The 21401-nt window shown below is 34.6% G+C and overlaps 1 protein-coding gene across 1 annotated transcript; it reads left to right on the top strand.

Annotated features, from left to right (window-relative positions):
- The first annotated feature begins 1043 nt into the window (after nucleotides 1-1043).
- On the top strand, nucleotides 1044-21393 carry fmnl1b (formin-like 1b). The gene is made up of 25 exons (XM_016525066.1): nucleotides 1044-1431; nucleotides 8235-8318; nucleotides 8754-8834; nucleotides 8969-9042; nucleotides 9819-9902; nucleotides 10533-10655; nucleotides 11420-11507; nucleotides 11580-11656; nucleotides 11761-11854; nucleotides 13432-13506; nucleotides 13893-14003; nucleotides 14444-14593; nucleotides 14975-15076; nucleotides 15181-15415; nucleotides 16037-16277; nucleotides 16355-16589; nucleotides 16674-16742; nucleotides 16813-16893; nucleotides 17427-17556; nucleotides 17988-18151; nucleotides 18243-18344; nucleotides 19379-19474; nucleotides 19569-19683; nucleotides 20706-20771; nucleotides 20986-21393. Exons 1-25 carry the CDS (start codon nucleotides 1285-1287, stop codon nucleotides 21084-21086), a joined length of 2925 nt encoding a protein of 974 aa, XP_016380552.1. The 5' UTR covers nucleotides 1044-1284; the 3' UTR covers nucleotides 21087-21393.
- Nucleotides 21394-21401: the final 8 nt, after the last annotated feature.

The following is a 21401-nucleotide window of genomic DNA, read 5'->3' as shown; positions in this document are numbered from 1 at the left end:
TATATTATTTACTTATATATATATATATATATATATATATATATATATATAAATATAACACATTTAAAAAGTTTGGACTCAGTAAGTTATCTTAAGAAAATAATACTTTAATTAAGCAAAGACATATCAAATTGACCAAAACTGACATTAAAGACTTTTATATTATTACTTTAAACAAATAAAATAAAATAAAATCAGCATATTAGAATGATTTTTGAAGGATTGTGTGACACTGAAGACGCTGAAAATTCAGCTTTACATCACAGGAATAAATTACATTTTAAAATATATTCAAATAGAAAGAAGTTATTTGAAATTGTGATAATATTTCATTATATTACTGTTTTGTTGCACATAAGAGACTTATTATTTTAAAAAATATATTTAAAAAAATCTTATCAACCCCAAACCCAAATAATTCTTATTATAAAGATAAATATATATAAAATAATTTATTTGTATATATTATTATTTTTTTAAATGAGCACTTTTGTGGCACTATAGATTCGCAGTTACAACTGTTCGCAAAAGTCTGAAGTCATTCAGAAAGAGTGTGTGTGGTGTTATTTGTTAGTCTTTAGCATCCTAGCAACACACACCAACAAGTAACATGAGACCGTGGTTGTAGGTGGACATCCGAGTCAGTATCAGGTGTTCATATAAGATACACACACTGATGAGAATCTACAGCTCCAGCACTAGGACCCAGAATGAGACCGTGGTTGTAGGTGGACACCCGAGTCAGTATCAGGTGTTCATATAAGATACACACACTGATGAGAATCTACAGCTCCAGCACTAGGACCCAGAAGCTTCCCAGTCCCTGCCTCCTCTCTCATATCACTCACCCCTCTCCTCCCTACCTGAACTACTCACTCCAGGATGGAGCAGAGAGATGTCGCAGAGACCAGAAGACGACCAAGAGACATCAGAATAGACAACAGCCTTGCCTACTGGCGTCATTTTTCTTTCTGTATACACAAGTTATAGGTTTTGCCTACTGCAAATAGACAGAAGACTTGGAAGAACCTGAATATGTCAGCAACTATGTAAAAAAAAAACAATCTTTTATGGACTTTTTAACAGAACCAAATTCTGTAAGATTCAAGCTGGATTTTATCTGTGTTTTCAAAAAGTCCCACCGTTTGACCTGCTACACTGGGACTAAACAAGAACACATAGAAGTGTTTCGAATCAGTCAGCAAGTTGTAGAACTCCATTGAGCGAGACTTATATTATCTGGACTGTATATGTGTACCTCTGCGTGCAACTCCGTATACAGCCATGGGGAACGCAGCTGGAAGTCTGGAGATGTCACCCGGACGGGACGTCAAACGGCCCCTCAGCACATATGGGCAGAAACAGCCACCGGCCCCTAAACTGCCCCTACCACCAGAGGAGGAATTAGAGCAGAGGTTCAACATTGTGTTGGTATGTACATGACATATCCCATAATTTCATAGACTAAAAGGGGGGTTCAGCTTTAAAATGTCATTTCCTTTTTGTTAAAGTGTTTTGCTGATTGAACATAGAAAAACAGCATGTTCAAGTACAGTATGTGTGTAATGTGCCACTGCATTAACTACAAATGCACCATGATATGCATCTCTTTGCATTCAACAGCAAAGGTTATTATCAAATGAACACAGATAGGACTTTCATATGACTGGAAATTGAAACCGCACAGCCTGTTTGAATGACATAATACAGCTAGTTGTACCACGTTAGGTTGTAGACTGTGATGGAATGTGTACTGAGGTAATTGCATTCATACGCGTGGTTGTGAAATCTGCAAAATCTCCCCGAGTATGAGTGTTATGCAGCAGTGAGACTGTAATTGTACAGTTGGGAGAGTTTAATGCATCATTAGGTGTATTTCATGTGCTTTATCTACTTGTATCGTCTGCATCTCATTTATTATGAGTGCACAGTATGTGAGTTTGGGGGTTTACTTTAAAGTAGTAGTTTAAAGTAGTTAATCCAAAGATTACAGTTCTGTCATTTATTCACTGTTACACCATTCCAAACTGGTATGACTTTCTTTCTTTACATACAATGAACATAAATGGTAATCAGGGTCTGTCAAACTCCAAAAAACAGATTTGGAGAAATTTAGCTTTACATCACTTGCTCTGAGTCCTCTGCAGTGAATGGGTGCCGTCAGAATGAGAGTCCAAAAAGCTGATAAAAACATCACAAGTAATCCACACCACTCCAGTCCATCAGTTAACGCCTTGGGAAGTGAAAAGCTGCGTGTTTGTAAGAAACAATCCATAATTAAGAAGTTTTTAACTTCAAGTCACTGCTTCCGGCTAAAATACAAGTCCATAATCCCTAATAACGCTTCCTGCAGTGAAAGAGTTGCCTTGTGTGAATCAGGAGAGAAATATGCACAGATCAAGCACAGTTTACATGCAAAAACAGTCCAAAACAGATCTAGACAAATATGTTGGTGGGTTTTTATGTGAGAAGACAACAAGGGATGGACTTTTTCAATGGATTATGGACTTGTTTTTTGCCCAGAAGCGGCAGTTTAAAGTTAAAACGTCTTAATGATGTATTTACTTCTTACAAACACGCAGCTTTTCACTTCTCAAGATGTTAACTGATGGACTGGAGTGGTGTGGATTACTTGTGATGTTTTTATCAGCTGTTTGGACTCTCATTCTGACGGCACCCATTCACTGCAGAGCATCCATTGGTGAACAAGTGATGCAATGCTACATTTCTCCAAATCTGTTTTGATGAAAAAAACAAAAAACAAAAACTCATCTACATTTTGGATGGCCTGAGGGTGAGTACATTTTCAGCTAAATTTCATTATTGGGTGAACTATTCCTTTAAATTTGTCCATATGGCTGGCCGGTTATAGTTAAGGCCTGGAATAACCTACATATCAACTAGTTAATCTAATTCATGGAAACTCTGAACCAGATTCACAGTAGAGTATTTTACATGGCAGTTTCCAATCTAAAAAGTTCAAATCCAACAGTCCACATGCACCTGCCCACATTCCACAAGTACCTGTGTTTAAAATTAATATTTAGCCAGTGTTTTACTCTTTATATAACTTAAATGCGTCTGGCTCTAGTGTGTGTTAGTAAAGCCAGCTGTAATTTATTCCATGTTAATTAATTTACTCTGCCAATATCCTTGATGCTGTTCCTAAATCAGATAAGCACTCCACACTTTCCCATCATACAGCAGTGAAAGGCCATCTAATCTACGAACAAGTATTAAAGTGCACGTGCAGCCCCTCCATAAACTCAAACAGTCTCATTTTATCCAGAAACCATCTACAATGCCTACGGAGAAAGAGAGAGTTTGTGACATGCTGTTTGTATAATGGAAATAGAATGCAAATAATGCACGCAGCACCAGCAGCGTGTTCGTGATAAAACACACAATTAAAATAGCAATCACTCAAGCAAACCTAGTCGGGTACAAAATGTAAATATTGCAACACAAAGCTTCAGTGCAATTACCTGGGAGCTTATTTAGTAAAAGTTATAAGAATTATTAAATTAAAAACTGGATAAACAATAATCAAGTGGGCATATACACACGCGAATTCATGCAAATACACATTTACTGAGAATTCTGCATTCTCTTCTTTGTGAGGCTGAATTTATGTATATAAGAACAATAATTCTGTCCTTGTTCACACATGCATGTGTTTTAGCATTTAAAACACTCAAGCTGATGCTTTCTACATCACCTTGACAAGGGGAGGAGTGCAAAACATCTGCAAAAACGACAGGCCTGTAATTATACAAATGGCCCATTCAGTTATTGATATTTTGCATGTGGCCACTTACCGAAAGGACAAACCATCCATCTTCAGCAGTAGTCCAGCCTTCAACTGATCTAGAAACACTCAAGACAAAAATCTATTAGATACAATGAATTAAAGTCAGCTCTGAATGTATTTCAATATACTTTACTGCAAAAAATGAGTCATAAAAACTGTCTGATGGTTGAAAACAATAACAGTATAAGAAAACATCAAGCTGAGCTCTTAAGAGGTGTAAAATTATGAAATTAGACATGTTTTTATGTGATTTAGCTACATCATCTGCATCTTATTTACGATGTGCAGTTATTTTATTATTATTGAGATACTATTATAGTTTTTATTAAAATTTTGAATCTGTTTTATTTTTATATTTTCCTTTTTCATTTTAATTATAGTTAAAATTTTAGTAATTTTGTTATTTTTGTCATTTTTAGTAGTTCTGTTAGTTAGTAGTAGTTTTTGTTCATTAATTTTTCAGCTTTAGTTTTAGTTATTCTAGTACATCATGTTCAACTAAGTTAAAATGAGAAATGTTGCCTTGACACCTGGCTGAAATAATTTTTATATATCTTTTATTTCAGTTAATGTTTATTTTATTTTAAGGAACAAAAACCTTTTTTTTTTAATGGTTATATTTTATTACTGAATAATTTCAGTTTTAGTTTTAGGTAACCCTAACGATGAATGATGAGTGTGTGACTGTGTAACTACTTTTCTGAACTACTTTAAAGTAGTAATTAATCCAAAAATTTAAATTCTGTCATTTAGTGACCCTTCCAAACTCATATGACCTTCTTTCTGAATGTACAATTAAAGTAAATAGTGATCAGGGTCTGTCAAACTCCAAAAAAGGACAAAAAGAATTATTAATGCTTCATTAAAGTAGTTCATATGCACTGTATTTTTCATGGCTACAATAGCTTTGTTTGAGAAACAGACTGAAATTTAAGTCATTATTTGCTGAAAATCCTCCTTGATTAGTCATCTTTGTGGAAAATAGCAACTTGGACCTTCTTAAATATCTTATAAGTCATAAATATCTTCTTTTGTGACCCATGAAAGAAAGAAAAAAATCATATGGGCTTTAATAAACATCTTTGATTAAAGTGTCTTAAAAATATAAAGCTTAATTTTTCATTGAATAAATATATTACAAAATCCATGAGGTGATTATAAAAAGTACCTGATTCGGCTTACAAATATACAAAAAACTCATGCAAATATGATAAGCCGAAAACAGTATATTCTTCTAGCGTAATTCTGCTGAAGGTAAAGTAATATGACAGCTCTGAATGTGCATGTGTACCGCAGTATATTCTGCATTGCTGCATTAACCATTGATGCATAAATTATCTGTGTACATACTCACATATAAGCATTTGAGTACTTCAGGATTCAGAATAATACGTGATGAAGTTATGTTAGCTGACCTTGTCCTGAAAACTGTTTAACTGTTTTCAGGGATAGAAGAACATGTAAAAAAAAAAGGACAAAGAAAGAACAAGCAAAGGGCAGACAATACATTCAGAAAGGAGAGAAATATAAAGCAGTCAGTGATGGTTGAATGACAGCTCTGAATGTGCATGTGTACCGCAGTATATTCTGCATTGCTGCATTAACCATTGATGCATAAATTATCTGTGTACATACTCACATATAAGCATTTGAGTACTTCAGGATTCAGAATAATACGTGATGAAGTTATGTTAGCTGACCTTGTCCTGAAAACTGTTTAACTGTTTTCAAGGATAGAAGAACATGTAAAAAAAAGGACAAGGAAAGAACAAGCAAAGGGCAGACAATACATTCAGAAAGGAGAGAAATATAAAGCAGTCAGTGATGGTTGAAGAGTTGGAAGTGTTTTGTCCTTGATTCTATTTTTCTCCAGCCTCCTTGTCCTCATTTCACAGGTAGAAAAGGTCAACTATTATAAAGACAAAAGAAACTATGAGATCTGAATTAAAACAAGCAAAGATAACACTGTTTATACGACAGATGCAACCCGGCAATTATAAGCTTGATAATAATCAGTGAAGTTGTCTGCACTGCAGACTTTCCATAAAGAAAGACTGTTTGAGAGAGACTGTCTGTCTCTCTCTGTGTGTGTGTGTGTGTGTGTGGTGTGTGTGTGTGTGTGTGTGTCCTAAAGCAATATTTCTGCAGATTGCTGTTTTTTTCTCCCATTGACCTGTTTTGCTAATTGGGACACAGTGACATGCTAATATGCCGTGCTTAGCGAAGAACTAATTCAATATGCGCAAAAATGAAATGACAGCAATAGTCAAACATGATGTCCTGGATGTAACTTTTACATGTCACATACACTACCCCTCAATATTCTGGGTTCAGTTAGATTTTTAAAATATTTTCTGCTCACTAAGGCTGCATTTATTTGATCAGAAATACAGTAAAAACTGTAAAATTGTGAAATATTATTACAATGTAAAATAACTGTTTTGTAGTTGAATACATTGTAAAATGCAATTTATTCTGTGATGCAAAGCTGAATTTTCAGCATCATAACTCCAGTCTTCAGTGTCACATGATCTTCAGAAATCATTCTAATATGCTGCTTTGCTGCTCAAGAAACAGTTCTGATTATTATCAATGATGAAAACAGTTGTGCTGCTTTATATTTTTGTGGAAACTGTGAGGATTCAGGTTTCTATGATGAATAGAAATGTAATCAGAATAGAGATTTAATCAGTGGCGTTTGCTTAATGTTGCTCATAGTTAGAGATTTGAACAAACCACTTGAGCATCTAACTCATCCATGAATGATCATGAATGAACTCGAATTGTGTGAGAGATCTATTACCACACCAGAAATTAATACTTTTATTAAGCATTCAATTGATTAAAAGTGACATCTGTTACAAAAGATTTCTATTTAAAATGCTATGCTTTCGAACTTTCTATTCATCAGAGAATCCTAAAAAAAATGTATCCACAAAATATTAAGCAGCAAAAACTGTTTTAACATTGATAAAATGTTTCTTGAGCAGCAAAGCAGCATATTAGAATGATTTCTGAAGGATCATGTGACACTGAAGTCTGGAGTAATGATGCTGAAAATACAGTTTTGATCACAGGAATAAATTACATTTTAACATATACTAAATTTGAAAACAGTTATTTTAAATTGAAATATTATTTCACAATATTACTGTGTTTACTGTATTTTTGATCAAATAAATGCAGCCTTGGCAAGCATAAGACAATGGAGGACGACCTTGAAGATGATTTTCATAATGTTTTAGGGGATTTAGACACAGCTTGCACACACACTCTGTGTGTTTGTGTGTGTGTGTGTGTGTGTGTGCAGTATCATCTGATGCTCACTGTCTGCTGAGTCACTGATGAAGTAATTCTGTAGGGCCATAACAGTGTGTGTGTGTGTGTGTGTGCTCAAATGCAAACACTCATGCTGTTCATAAATAATTTAGGAGATCGTCATAGCAACAGGACATTCACACAGCACTAATCTGCCGGTTCAGAAAGGGCATTCTTAGAGTCAGCATACCTTATTATACATGTGATCTGTCCGCTGCTCGTAATCTGGCTCACAAGACACAGTAACTGGCTCACTTACTCATCAGTTCATATGTGACCATCTGCAAACAAGTGTAATGTGTGACTGGTGCCTCAGTAACTCTGCATTTAAACACTGCAATAGTCTGGGAACAAATTACAACTAGATCTGAAGAAAATGTGGGCTGTGCAAAACTTGCCACTGAGATGTTTGGGTGCTGTGGGTGGTTGGCAGGACGTTGCTATGTGGTTGCCAAGGGGATTTGGGTGGTTGCTAGGGTGTTTCTAGGTCACCTGGCTTTTTTCCTCCTTCATTGTAATTCAATGGGATTTTTTTTTTTTGCCCTTGTTATCATCCGCCAGGCATAAATCTGTGAAAAGTAGGAAGCACCATCAACTAATACTTAAATACAAAAGAGAGACTTTTTAAGTTCTACAAAGTACTTTTTATTATCTGTTTTATTAGCAACCCATCTTTGTACTGGTGTGACTGGCACCCAGAAATCGATAAGCTGATCTGAGGAACCTATACTACTGTTCTAAAGTTTGGTATCAGCTATTTGAGATCGTAATAATATTTCACAATATTGTGAAATTTTTTACTGTATTTTGATCAAACAAATGAAGCCTTCTTTCAAAAACATGAAAAAATATTACCGACCCCAAACATTTGAAAGGCAGTGTTTAATGAAATATCACTTTTACTCTCTAAAAAACTCGACCATGAAAAATGGTTCTCAATAAAGTTCTTTGCTGAACCCAAAGGTGCTCCCAAACCCAAAAAACATTTTTAAAAGTTTGCCTCATTAGCTCTAGTGGAATAGAGCTAATGGCTCTGTAGAATTAATATAAATGAATTCAGACTTACAAAAAGGTTTATGATTTGTCTCTTGCTCTGTGCTTGTAGAATTCCATGAATCTTCCACCTGATAAAGTGAAGCTGCTCTGTCAGTATGACAATGAGAAGAAATGGGAGTTAGTTTGTGACCAGGTGAGTTCAGAGCTAAAACATAAAAACGTTCACTTTTTACACATTCATTTACCATAAAGCAGTCTTTACTACCCAAACGACATATTAACACACCTTCAAAATGAAAAACACAATTGTCCTTGCTCTTTAAAAACTAAAAACTTCCCCTCAAGTGCACCCAGTGCATTCATTGAAACTAAATGGTTAAGAAATAATAATGGTTTTGATGTCACAAATATGACGTCATTACCATATGACCATAAATAAAAAATAAATAAATGAATAATTAAATAAATAAATATTCACCAATCGATTAGCAAGCAGGGGTCATTCACACGTCAAAGTCTTAAAGGTACAGTAACAATAATGATCATGAGGGTGGAAAATGGTTATAAAAAATAGTTGAAACTTTTTGATGCACACATGTGAATACCAACTTCTTGTTTCTCTTCTCAGGAGCGGTTTCAGGTGAAGAATCCTCCATCAGCGTACATTCAGAAACTTAAGAGTTTATTAGAGCAGGGAGGAGGCAGAAAGGTAGATATGTGTTGGAGTTTGTGTATATGTCAATAAATCTGAGAGCGAGATATAGAACTCGTCCAGTTATAATCAATCAAACTGGAATATGTGAGTGATTTTAATTAATAAAATTATATGTGTGTGATTTGTAGTTTAAGAGGAGAGTCCAAGAATCCACACAAGTTCTGAGAGAGCTGGAAATCTCTTTGCGCACCAATCACATCGGGTAAGAGCCATCACATGACATGCAGTGTTATTGATATGCATGTTACTGGCCTGATTACATTATAAATGAACAGATACTTTTTACCACTTTTTTAACATTAAAGTTTCACATGTTAAAGGAATAGTTCAACTAAAAATGAAAATTAACTGAAAATCTATTCACCCTCAGGCCATCCAAGATGTAGATGTAGAGTTTGTTTCTTCATCAGAACAGATTTGGAGAAATTTCGCATCATCACTTGCTCACCAATGGACCTTCAGCAGTGAATGGGTGCCGTCAGAATGAGAGTAAAAAAAAAAATGCTAAAAACATCCCAATAATCCACACCACTCCAGTCCATCAATTAACATCTTGTGAAGCAAGGATTTGTTCCTTTCAAACACGCAGCTTTTCGCTTCACAAGATGTTAATTGATGGCCTGGTGTGGTGTGGATTATTGGGATGTTTTTAGCATTTTTTTTTTACTCTCATTCTGACGGCACCCATTCACTGCAGAGGATCCATTGGTGCGCAAGTGATGTAAATTTCTCCAAAGCTGTTCCCATGAAGAAAAAACTCATCTACATCTTGGATGGGCTGAGGGTGAGGAAATTTTCAACAAATGTACATTTTTGGGAGAACTGTTCCTTTAAAAGCAGGTTTCTGAAATATTCCATTAGAAACCTGCAGCTGTGTGTGTCTGTGTCGACACTGGATTGTAATGAATCTGTCACTCATAATTTATCTTACTTGTGCTTCTTTTATTCTTCATTGTATTGTTCTCTCTGTATGTTCAGGTGGGCTGAGGAGTTTCTAAATGAAGAAAACAAAGGTTTAGATATGCTAGTGGACTACCTCTCTTTTTCTCAACGAGGAGTCACGTATGTATACACACACACACACACATTGTCCAAGACACAATAGAGAAACCTAAATTCTTAATGTGACAAGGCGTCTGGGAAGAGAACGTATGTATACACACACACACACACACACACACACATTGTCCAAGACACAATAGAGAAACCTAAATTCTTAATGTGACAAGGCATCTGGGAAGAGGACGTTCTCTGACCATCCAGTGCCTGAAACCAGCCCTCTGATGCCAGTTAGCTAACACTGCTATTATATTCACTAGTCTGAGCAACAAACAAACTTTACCGAACAAAGCAACACTGTATGGTGGTCAAACTGCTTTAAAAAGTAGCAGTTTTTAAAAGAATATGCTCACCAAACCTGTATTTATTTGTACTAAAATACAATAAAAACAGTAATATAGTGAAATATTATTACAATTTAAAATATCTGTTGTCTATTTGAATATATTTTAAAATGTAATTTATTCCTGTGATGCAAAGTTGAATTTTCAGCATCATTACTCCAGTCTTCAGTGTCACATGATCCTTCAGAAATCATTCTAACATGCTGATTTGCTGCTCAAGAAACATGTCTTATTATTATCAGTGTTGAAAACAGTTGTGCTGTTTAATTAACATGCTGTGTTTTTACAGATATGACATGGACAGCTCTGAAAATGGAAGCTTTGATGAGAAATCTGTGGAAGATTTGACCACCAGTGCGACAAACTCCCCTACCCACAATTCCCCACGCTCAGGACGCCCCTTCACCACAAGGTCAGTCATGTATATTAAACCGCTCTGACATGATGAATAATACATCTCGTTTCTTATTCAAGCGATTTTTAGATCTGCATGTCATGGTTGTGAAGTTGTGTTTCAGAGCACTAAATAACATAGTCGTTAATAATTAATTAATTAATTAATTTTTATTTCATGTATTAGTTATTTATCAAATGTAACATGTCTATAAGAGTTATTTTCACATGTGTGGTTTCAGTTCTGGCATTTTTTGTTCATTTAGAATCTATTTTAGTACAGAAGTTACTGATGAATTATGATTTATTCATAAAAGCTTTCGTTCGCTCAACATGAGATCAGCATGCACACGTGCTAAACTCTCTTACTGTACTATCATGAGTGTCATCAAGTATGTCTGCAATGCATTTTTTTTTAGATCAAAACAAGCGATCAAACGCAAACACACACACACACACCCACCCATCCAAACACTTCTATCAGGATCAACTGCATTCCTGTTTCAGAGAGTTTGTTTGTGTGCGTCTGTGTCACATACAGTACTTTTACTTTTAATGATTTTGAGATTTCCAGATGTGGCAGATTACACAAAAACATAGTTCTGCTTTTAATTAATTTGTTTCTGACTTTGACTTTTTCGTATTTAAACGGAATAATTTATTTCCTCATGAAGATTTAAGAATTTACTATACATGTAAATGTAAATAGCATTTAAATAAAAAAAATTAATATGAAAAAATATTATAATATTTAATATATTTAACATGACTTCTTTTGCTCAGGAAAGCTCTGCGATACTCGTCTCTGCTCAGCCAGAAGAACCACCTGCACCTCTGCATTATGTGCCTCCGTGCCATAATGAACTACCAGGTACTTCTCATCTCACTCTCATCTCGTCTCGTCTCATCTCTTGACTAATGCGTGTGTGTGTGTGTGTGTTAGTTAGGGTTTAATCAGGTGATGGCTCATCCCAGCTGTGTCAATGAAATCACCCTGAGTCTCAACAACAAGAGTGCCAGGTGAGAGGACATTACGTGTGTGTGTGTGTGTGTGTGTGTGTGTTTTAAATCTTTTGTTTCTACACTATTGTACATACAGTACATACCTGTGTGTTTGTGTTTAGGACTAAAGCTCTGGTTCTGGAGCTCCTTGCTGCAGTGTGTTTGGTTCGAGGAGGTCATGAAATGATTATTGCAGCCTTTAATAATTTCAAAGAGGTGAGAAAATACTATCCTTCTTTCTCCGTCTGTCCATCTCACCATCATCACCACCTCCATTGTCTTATTGTGCATAATTCAACACTGTAAATTAACATAACATAATCAAAACAACTATAAAAAGAACAAAAAGACAAAAATATTATAATATTAAATATGTATTATAAAAACACTAAAACGTTTGTCTTAATAAAATATTATAAAATATACCCAAACATAATATAATAAAATATTATAATACAAAATATTTATTATAAACATGATAAAAAGAAAAATGTTTGTTTTAGTAAAATAAAATCTAATATGATACACCAAAACAGAATATAATCAAAAATAATAATAAAAAAGAAAAGGAAAAGATTTTATGATTTTAAATGTGTTATAAAAAAATAATAGAAAGAAAAAAGTTGATATTATAATTAAAAATAATAATCAAAAAATATATTTATTATAAAATAATAAAAATGAAAAAGGTTGTTTTAGTAAAATATGATCAAATATAATATACCGAAACCTATAATAATAAATATAATTAAAAATTACAATATTATAATATTAAATATGTATTATAAAATAATAAAAAGAAAGTTTGTTTTAATAAAATATAATTAAATATAATAGACCAAGGCATAATATAATTAAATTAAATTCTTTAAAAAACTTCAATACGTGCATACATTTTTAAGTGTGGCTTAACCGTCCCACACACCCGGAGCAGTGGGCAGCAGTTGGGGGTTCGGTGCCTTGCTCAAGGGTCTCACCTCAGTCGTGGTATTGAGGGTGGAAGAGAGCGCTGTACATTCACTCCCGCCACATACAATCCCTGTTATTACCGAGACTCGAACCCGCGACCTTTGAGTTGCAAATCCACGACTGCCCCGCAACTCATAATTCAAAGACCCAGGATCAAAGACCCAAACCATTAGTTATTCTCTCAGACGCTGAATGAACACAGACAAGTGATGAGATTGAGATACAAGTGTCTGATCTGCTGTTAAACTCAAGTAACCTGAAGCTCACTCTGTGAGATCAGCCGTTACACCCGTCTGCACTGAGAGAGATAGACATGACAAAACTAGATCATTCCCTTTATAAAGACACATACAAAGGACACATGATCAGCTTGCAATCTCACACATTCACATGGACGTCATTTTGAAAGTCTGTGCGTTTATTCATTGTCACAAAAACATTTGTGTGGGTGATGCATATCTGTGACAGCAGAAAGGGATATGCAAACTGCTAAAACACTATATCTGCTTAGGGGTTTCCCATCCATATGTCCTCATTGTTTTTGCGAATGCACATACTTTGCATAAAAATTTACTTCCTGTAGCGAGAACTAATAATTAGATACAGGTTTTGCATTGAATATTAAGCCAATGACATATTTTCAGATGATAAATGATCCTGTGACATCAAATATCACTGAAAGGTCTCGTAATGTAGTAAAATGTTCTTACTTTATGGTCAAGTACTTGCTAACAGACAATTTAATCCAAAACAGCGTACAGTAAACACGTACAGTAAACAATTCCCTCTGAGAAACCTGTGAATGTGTCTGTATGTTCATGCAGGTGTGTGGAGAGAAAAACAGATTCGAGAAACTCATGGAATATTTCAGAAATGAAGACAACAACATTGATTTCATGGTGAGGACACGCAGAATGCTTCATTTGACAACCTTTATGTATTCATTTTCATGTTTTATCAGATTCTCACACTAATTGTATGGCATTTAGCTCAACAAAAAGGACGAAGGAGCATGACAAACATCTATATTTATGGTCCATTTGTACATTGACTTTTACTTTTAACTTTTACACTTTAGGACAAGCAGAAAGTGTATATGTATTTATAATCATATGATTAAAATATGTATTTTAATAATTTTTCTATATCAGTATTAACATCACATGCATACATAACATACATAATGCATTGGATTTCTGGACATACATTAGGGTTTATACTTGCTGACCTGGGATCATCAGCGTGAGGAAAACTGATCAACATATTTTCCCTTTTTCACCTCTAGGTGGCTTGTATGCAGTTTATCAACATTGCAGTGCACTCAGTGGAGAACATGAACTTCAGAGTATATTTACAGTATGAGTTTACACAACTGGGACTAGACAGCTACCTGGAGGTGAGCAACTTACATTCGCTACTGTTTAAAAGCTTGGCATGACTATGCCTTCTTTTGAAAGAAAGAAAGAAATTGATACTTATTCATCAAGGTCGCAGTGAACGGATCAAAAGTGACAGTTAAGACATTTATAACTTTACAAAAGATTTCAAATTAATGCTGCTCTGGAGTAATGATGCTGAAAATTCAGCTTTGCATCACAGGAATAAATTAAATGTTAAAATATATTGAAATAGAAAACATTTTAAATTGTAAAAATATTTCAGAATATGTTTTACTGTATTTTTACTGCCTAAAACGCAGTCTGAATTGTTTTGTGTGTGTGTCTGTGTGTGTGTGTGTGTGTGTGTGTGCGCGTGCGTGTGTGTGTGTGTGTGTGCGTGTGTGTGTGTGTGTGTGTGTGCGTGTGTGTGTGTGCGTTTGTGTGTGTGTGTGTGTAGAAGTTAAATGACACTGAGAGTGAGAGGCTGCAGGTGCAGATTCAAGCGTATCTGGATAATGTGTTTGATGTTGGAGCGATGTTAGAGGACGCCGAGGCCAAAAATACAATAATAGAACATCTAGAGGAGCTGCAAGAACAAAACACACTGGTACACACACCCAAAACACACACACACACAATTACTTGAACCTATAATGATTCTGTTCTTATATAGTTCTGATATAAATGATTTCATGTACATATATATGTGCTTTTTGACTACAACAATAAAACAACATACATTATATATAATAATGAAATAATAATAAAGCATTGAATGCAATAAATGCATTTTCATTTTAAATTATTATTATTATTATTATTTATTCCATTATATTTATTCAGAGTTGTTTTGCAGTCTTTGGCATGTATGTATGTATGTATAAAATGCTAGAATACAACTATCTCACATAAGGCACATCCTATTTATATTTCGGAAATACACACACACCAAATCATATTTAAGTACTCAGTATGTTGTGTATATCAGTTAAGCACTAGACTGCAGCAGTGTGAGAGTGAAGCTGTGGCGAAGACGTCTGCACTTGAGAAACAGCTCATACAGAGTAGGAAAGAGGTGGAACTTCTGAAGGTAGCACAATTTGCTAAAACACACACACACACACAAACACTTACTTACATACTCCTGTTTCCAGCCTGTGAAGCCTGGCTGTGTCTGTTTGTGTGTGTTTTCAGGACGGTGTGAAGGAGGCACAGGCTCAGCTCTCTCAGCTGCAGCAGAAGGAGAACGAGAGAGACACACACAGTGAGAAGGAGCAGGAGCGAGAGAGAGAGAGACAGCGCTCTGCTAAAGCTCTGACCGAGCTGGAGAAGATGGTCCAGGTTCTGGTGGATCGAGGTCTGATCCGCATGGAGAGATCCGAATCCGGCTCTCTGGATTTACACATTATACCAGCCGCTGACACAACAGGTGAAGATCCAAATATACATACAACCAGTGTTATAATTATATCATCACTTACATCAATTTCTATATCATTTCTATTTAATTCTAATTATACTTTTTTATTTTTTTTATAATTTTTCTATATAATTTTGTATAATTTTCAGAGTGTAATCTGTTAACATTTCTCATTTTCATTTAGTTTAACTTGATGTACTAAAATAACTAAAACTAAAACTGAAATAAAAAAATAACTATATAGAATTTGAAAAAACACAACCAATAAAAATGACAAAAAGCACAATAAAATTACAACAGCTAACTAAAAACTTCACAACATTAAAAACATTTCCTGCTTGCTGCTTTTTCCTTCTTGATTATTAATATTAAAATATTACATATTTTTAGAAAATAAAATAGAATTTAGTTTTTAATATCCATGCATTTTTGCCCTTTTGTTCTTGAAATATATATATTTTTAAGAATTTATAAAATATTTATATATACACAATGTTTAAAAAAAGAAATATAAATCTTGTTTTTAATATTTATACATGCTATTATAGGTACTTGCATGTTTTAGAAATAGTCTTAAGCTGTTAGAATTAGCTCAGCATTTATCACTAGAATTTCCTTGAAGGACTAAAGCTGCCGTCACTCACCTCCCTGTTTTGCTCTGTATGAAGGAGTTGAATATGGACGTCTTTGAGGAGTTGTTCAAAACTAAAGCTGAGTCTGCTCCTGTTGATGTCGGCACTCTGAAGTTGAAAGTGGCTCATAAAGCATCCAGTAAAATCGCACTACTGGAGCCCAACAGGGCCAAAAACCTCGCCATCACCCTGCGCAAGGGAGGCATGAGCACCGCACAGATCTGCACTGCGATCCAAACGTGCGTCCAGCAGCCACATTGTTGTTGTAACCAAAATTTGCATGTATAAAACTAATCCTGATACTCTCTTTGTGCAGGTATAATCTTGATATGCTAAAGTCAGATTTTCTGGAGCTGCTGGAGCGCTTCATCCCATCTGATTATGAGCTGAAGTTGATTGAGAATTACGAGCGTGAAGGACGTCCCCTGCTGGAGCTGTCGGAGGAGGACCGATTCATGGTGGCCTTCAGCAAAACCCCGCGTCTGGCACAGAGAATCAGCACGCTGACCTTCATGGGCAACTTCAGCGAGAGCATCCTGCTATTAAAGCCTGTCAGTATGTCCGAGGATGCATTTACTTGAATTTAACATCAAATTAAAATCGAATGAAAAAAAAATCTTGATCTTATTTTGCAGCAATTAAATGCCATCATCACTGCGTCCATGTCAATCAAATCCTCCAGCAAACTCAAGAAGATTCTAGAGGTAAGGAGAATCAATTTTCATGTGCATAGAATCATTTATGTAGTGAAAGCTGATCTTTCTCTTTTTCTAGATCATTCTTGCGTTTGGGAATTACATGAACAGTGGGAAGAGAGGATCAGCATATGGATTTCGACTCCAAAGTCTGGACCTGGTGAGGGAAAACATCTTTACAAAAATGAGATTTTGGCATATAAAGCAGATTTACAGTTTTAGTTGATCAGTGTCACTGGACACTTTCTTTTCAATAGATGGTTCACGTATTGTGTTTATACACTGAAAAAAATGTGGTAGGATTTACTTTGAAAACCCTAAGAAACTGCAAGTAACACATTACGATATTTTGAAGCAGAAAAAATTGAAAATTTTCTTGTCCATTAATTTTTAGTTTTTTTAATCTAAAAATTTCATTTTTAGTTTAGCTCATTTTTTTGTCATATATACTGTATAAGGTAAAATAAATGCATGCCTCATTTGCTATTGTTTAATTGTATTTTTGGACATGTATGTCATGTAAACTTATTCAGTTTAATTGAATAGCATATTTGAAGTAAACTATGAAATATTTACCTTTATGCATTTGGCAGACACTTTTATGACTTACATTGCACTAAAGGTATATATTTGATCAGTTCATGATAAACGTTTTGTTGATTTATCGCACATCTCTCACATTTTCGCTCTCAGCTTCTGGACATGAAATCCACAGATCGAAAACTGACACTCCTGCATTTCATCGTCAGCATCATACAAGAAAAATATCCTCAACTGCACAACTTTCACACTGAACTACACTGTCTGGATAAAGCTGCACTGGGTGAGTGTTGCACATGAACTCTCATCAACTCACCACTAGGGTTGTACAAACCCAGCTATTGGGTTGTTTTGACCCAGCGGTTGGGTTGTTTTGACCCAGTGGTTGGGTTGTTTTGACCCAGTGGTTAGGTTCAAAACAACCCAATAGCTGAGTTTGTCCCTCTTTAACCCAGCGCTGGGTTATAGTTAACCCAGCATTTTTTAGAGTGCACGTTTTATCTACGATAAAGTACAATTAAAGCGCATAAAGGAATATTTGCAATTATCAAAATCTAAACAAAGGCAATCAAAACTGAAAAATCAAAACCAACTTTGAAGCTAAAAAATTCCAGACTGGTAACCTAAAGGTTGTAAGTTCAAATCTCAGTTTGCTGAAAGCATCTGCTAAATGAAAGCTATATATTTATACACTGACCTGCATGTTTCTCTCAGTCTCTCTGGACAGCATCCTTGCAGATGTTCGATCTCTGGAGAAGGGAATGGCGGTGGTGCGTAAGGAGTTTCTCCAGCAGAAGGACAGCGCTGTCCTCACAAACTTCATGTCTAATAACAGCAGTCTGCTGGACTCTGTGGTCAAAGACAGCAAAACTGCAGAGGTGGAGATGAGTTCAGTTCTGTGTGAAATCCTTTCTGAACAGCAGTGAATAATAGCTTCTACGTGACTGGATCGTCTGTGTGTCTCTACAGGAGGTCTATCACTCAGTGGTGGAGTATTTCGGAGAGGATCCCAAATCCACACCTCCTTCTGTGTTCTTCCCTGTTTTTGCCAGGTTTATCAAAGCATATAAGGTGATGAAATTATTACCCAGTGCTCATATCACATCAGCATATATCATACTGGTATTGCATACTGGAAATTGCTAGAAAATTTCACAAATAATTACAAAGAAACGGCAAGTAACACATTGAATTAAATCTTTAAGTGGAAATGGCATTATAAAATATACTCCAATAATGTTTGTTTTATTTACAACTTTTAAAAAATATATATTTTTTTACAGTGAATAAGCCTGACATGAAATAGTGAAATTATCTGATAAATTAATTATATCGGTTTCAAAACCCCATATGACACCATATAGTGCATTCAGATTGAATATTATTTTAATTGTACTGGTTTTGGTTTAAAAGTACTAGTTTTGACAATATACAAATTAATGGTCTTAATAATTAATAATCTGTATATATTTAGCCCAACGTTAGCCAGGGTTGTTATTGATAACTAAAACAAAAACTATTTTAAAAAATGTTCAGTAATCACAATAAAGTTGAAATAAAACAAATAATAAATATTTAAATAATAATAATAATGACAAAAGCACATAAGAAAATGATTAAAACTTCCAAATAAAATCTAAATATCAGATGAAAAACAAGCTTAAAATGAGAAAATTACAAATGCTGCTTTGGAAACTAACTGAAATAAATAAGTTTAAGTAATAAAATTACTAAAACTCCAATAAACATACTTTTTTATATACAGTATATAAAGTATAAATAAATTATAAAAAATAAAATAGACAAAAACAGGCAAAGAGACAACTTTAAAAATTAAAATGAAAACTGAAAATAAAAGCTAATTAAAAATATTAATAAATACTATAAATATATATAAATAATATTAAAACGACTGAAAGGGGTTACTTCTAGAATCCCCATAAAGATCCAACCCAGACATCTCTATCACACTATGTTTAACACCAATCCTATTCTCCTCATCTAGTACAGATAGTATGCAACTTGGCACGCTGCTTTGTACAAATCATTTTCCCCCAGTCTTTCCTCTGGCATGCTGACTGACGGATGAATCTCTTTCTCTGTAGCTGGCCGAGCAGGAGAACAAACAGCACAAGAAGAAAATCTCAGAGACCGATTTCAGCACAGATTTACCCATCTCTGACCCTCCCATGAGCACAGCAGTGAGTAATGAAGGAATGCGTGATAGACAGAGACAGAAATAGTGGAGAACAGGAAGTGAATATGAAGGACTCACGGGTTTGTTGATGTGTTCAGATGCCGGCGCTGCCACGCTTCCCTCGGCTGGATCTGATCGCAGAGCTGAAGCGCAGGCAGATGACGCCGCTCGTGAGAGAGGGCAAAGACGGAGCCATCGAGGACATCATCACAGGTTCTTTACAGAAAACCAGTGCCTTAACTTTGAATATTACAATAAACTTGATTTTAGTGATAGTGATTTTACCATTGTTAGGGGTTGTATTATAAATGGTGCAAATGAAACCCAACGCCTACCTCTATGCCAAATGTTCAGGGAAAAATAAAATAAAAATACAATAATTACAATTGACTAAATTTGATATTCTGCTTTCTATTGACAGCCATAGTTTAATGTACTCTAAAGGGGAGTAGAAAAAGATGCTGTCAACTTAAAAGAAAAATAACATTTAGATAATATTTTATACACATTTATAATAACATAAATGGATATTTATACATAATATATAATATAAATATATTGAAAAATAATTTATACAAAAGTATTGACAAATATTAGTATAAAGACCCATTTATACTATACAAATGTTAAATATTAAAAATGTAAATATAGTATATATGAAATATAGACTTATTTATATTATAAATGTTTTTATTTATAATTTATCATTTTTTAAACATTATAAATGTAAATATATAGTATTTATAAACTATATATTGAACCATTTATATAATATACATTTGTATAAAGACTCATTTATACTCTAAAAATAAATAAATGTATTTATAATCTATTAATATATATCATAAATATACTGTATTTATTTTCTTTTGTATAAAGACCCATTTATACTATACAAATATTAAAAATATCTCTAAAAATATTAGAAAAAATGTTAGAAATGTAAAAATATAATATTCATATACTATATATATATATATGTATATACACACACACACACATTGACATTTATTTATAGCCCATTAGCCTAACTGTACATTCATATAAAATTCAGTTTGGCCAGAACACTATGCATCTTGGGATTCTTTGCCTATTCCAATTCTTTCTTCAATTATTTTGTCAGTTATTTCAGTCACTATTTTTTTGTTCCTTTTGATATTCATACTATATTGTGTATTTAGTCTGCCGGTCTTATTTCTGCGTTCCTCTAACGTCTCTATGTGTCTGGTTGTCAGCTCTGCAGGCGGTACCGTTTACGGCCCGTTCTGGGAAGCGCTCGTCTCGTCTGTTCTGTGATTCAGGTTTCTGCGAAGGCACTTCTTTATAACCGTCTCTCATTTCCTCTCCTCTGTCTCTGAAGGTATCGCTCTTCATCTACTTATGCTCTTCTGTAACACTCCCTCAGTTCCTCCGTGTAGATCTCTGATGCTTCCCTTTCTTTCAAGTTTTTGAAAAGCTCACAAATCTCCAGGTATCTTCATCAGGGGGGGTCTGACCGTGTGTGTGTGTGTGTAGATTTGAGGAAGCAGCCGTACATCAGAGCAGACGGAGGAAGACGAAGCGCCAAATGGAAACCAGCTCAGCAGCTTCCCGTGTCGTCTGACATCTCTCTGTGAAACACACACAGCTCAAAGCATCCCACGACGAAGCCACACCACACATGAAGCCAAAAACTGTTTACAAACATTTAAACAGCTACATTAAGCTATTTGTATATCTAAATGATAAAAGTTCAACTATTTATGTACAATATAACAAACAACTTGGTGAATCTCAAGAAACCTGTCAAAAACGTGCTTGTATATTTTATATATATCGCCCCAAAATTGCAAGAATAAAATTAAGAAATGTGAAGAATTTAAATGTGCTTTCAAAATTTGCCCCAAAATTAAAAGGAAAAAAAAAGAAATGTGAAACATTTGAACATGTAC

The sequence above is a fragment of the Sinocyclocheilus rhinocerous genome, unplaced genomic scaffold (genome assembly GCF_001515625.1).
Source record: "Sinocyclocheilus rhinocerous isolate Xijiao unplaced genomic scaffold, SAMN03320098_v1.1 scaffold1694, whole genome shotgun sequence".
Classification (NCBI taxonomy): domain Eukaryota; kingdom Metazoa; phylum Chordata; class Actinopteri; order Cypriniformes; family Cyprinidae; genus Sinocyclocheilus; species Sinocyclocheilus rhinocerous.
Note: the sequence above shows the minus strand (reverse complement) of the source record. Positions and strands in the feature narration are given on the sequence as shown.

Excerpts from the sequence above, each read along its gene's own strand:
- fmnl1b (XM_016525066.1), top strand. The coding sequence starts at position 1,285 with ATGGGGAACGCAGCTGGAAGTCTGGAGATGTCACCCGGACGGGACGTC. Across the intron at positions 1,432-8,234 it reads AGAGGTTCAACATTGTGTTG|AATTCCATGAATCTTCCACC; the intron begins GTATGTACATGA and ends CTGTGCTTGTAG. Across the intron at positions 19,684-20,705 it reads CATCGAGGACATCATCACAG|CTCTGCAGGCGGTACCGTTT; the intron begins GTTCTTTACAGA and ends TCTGGTTGTCAG.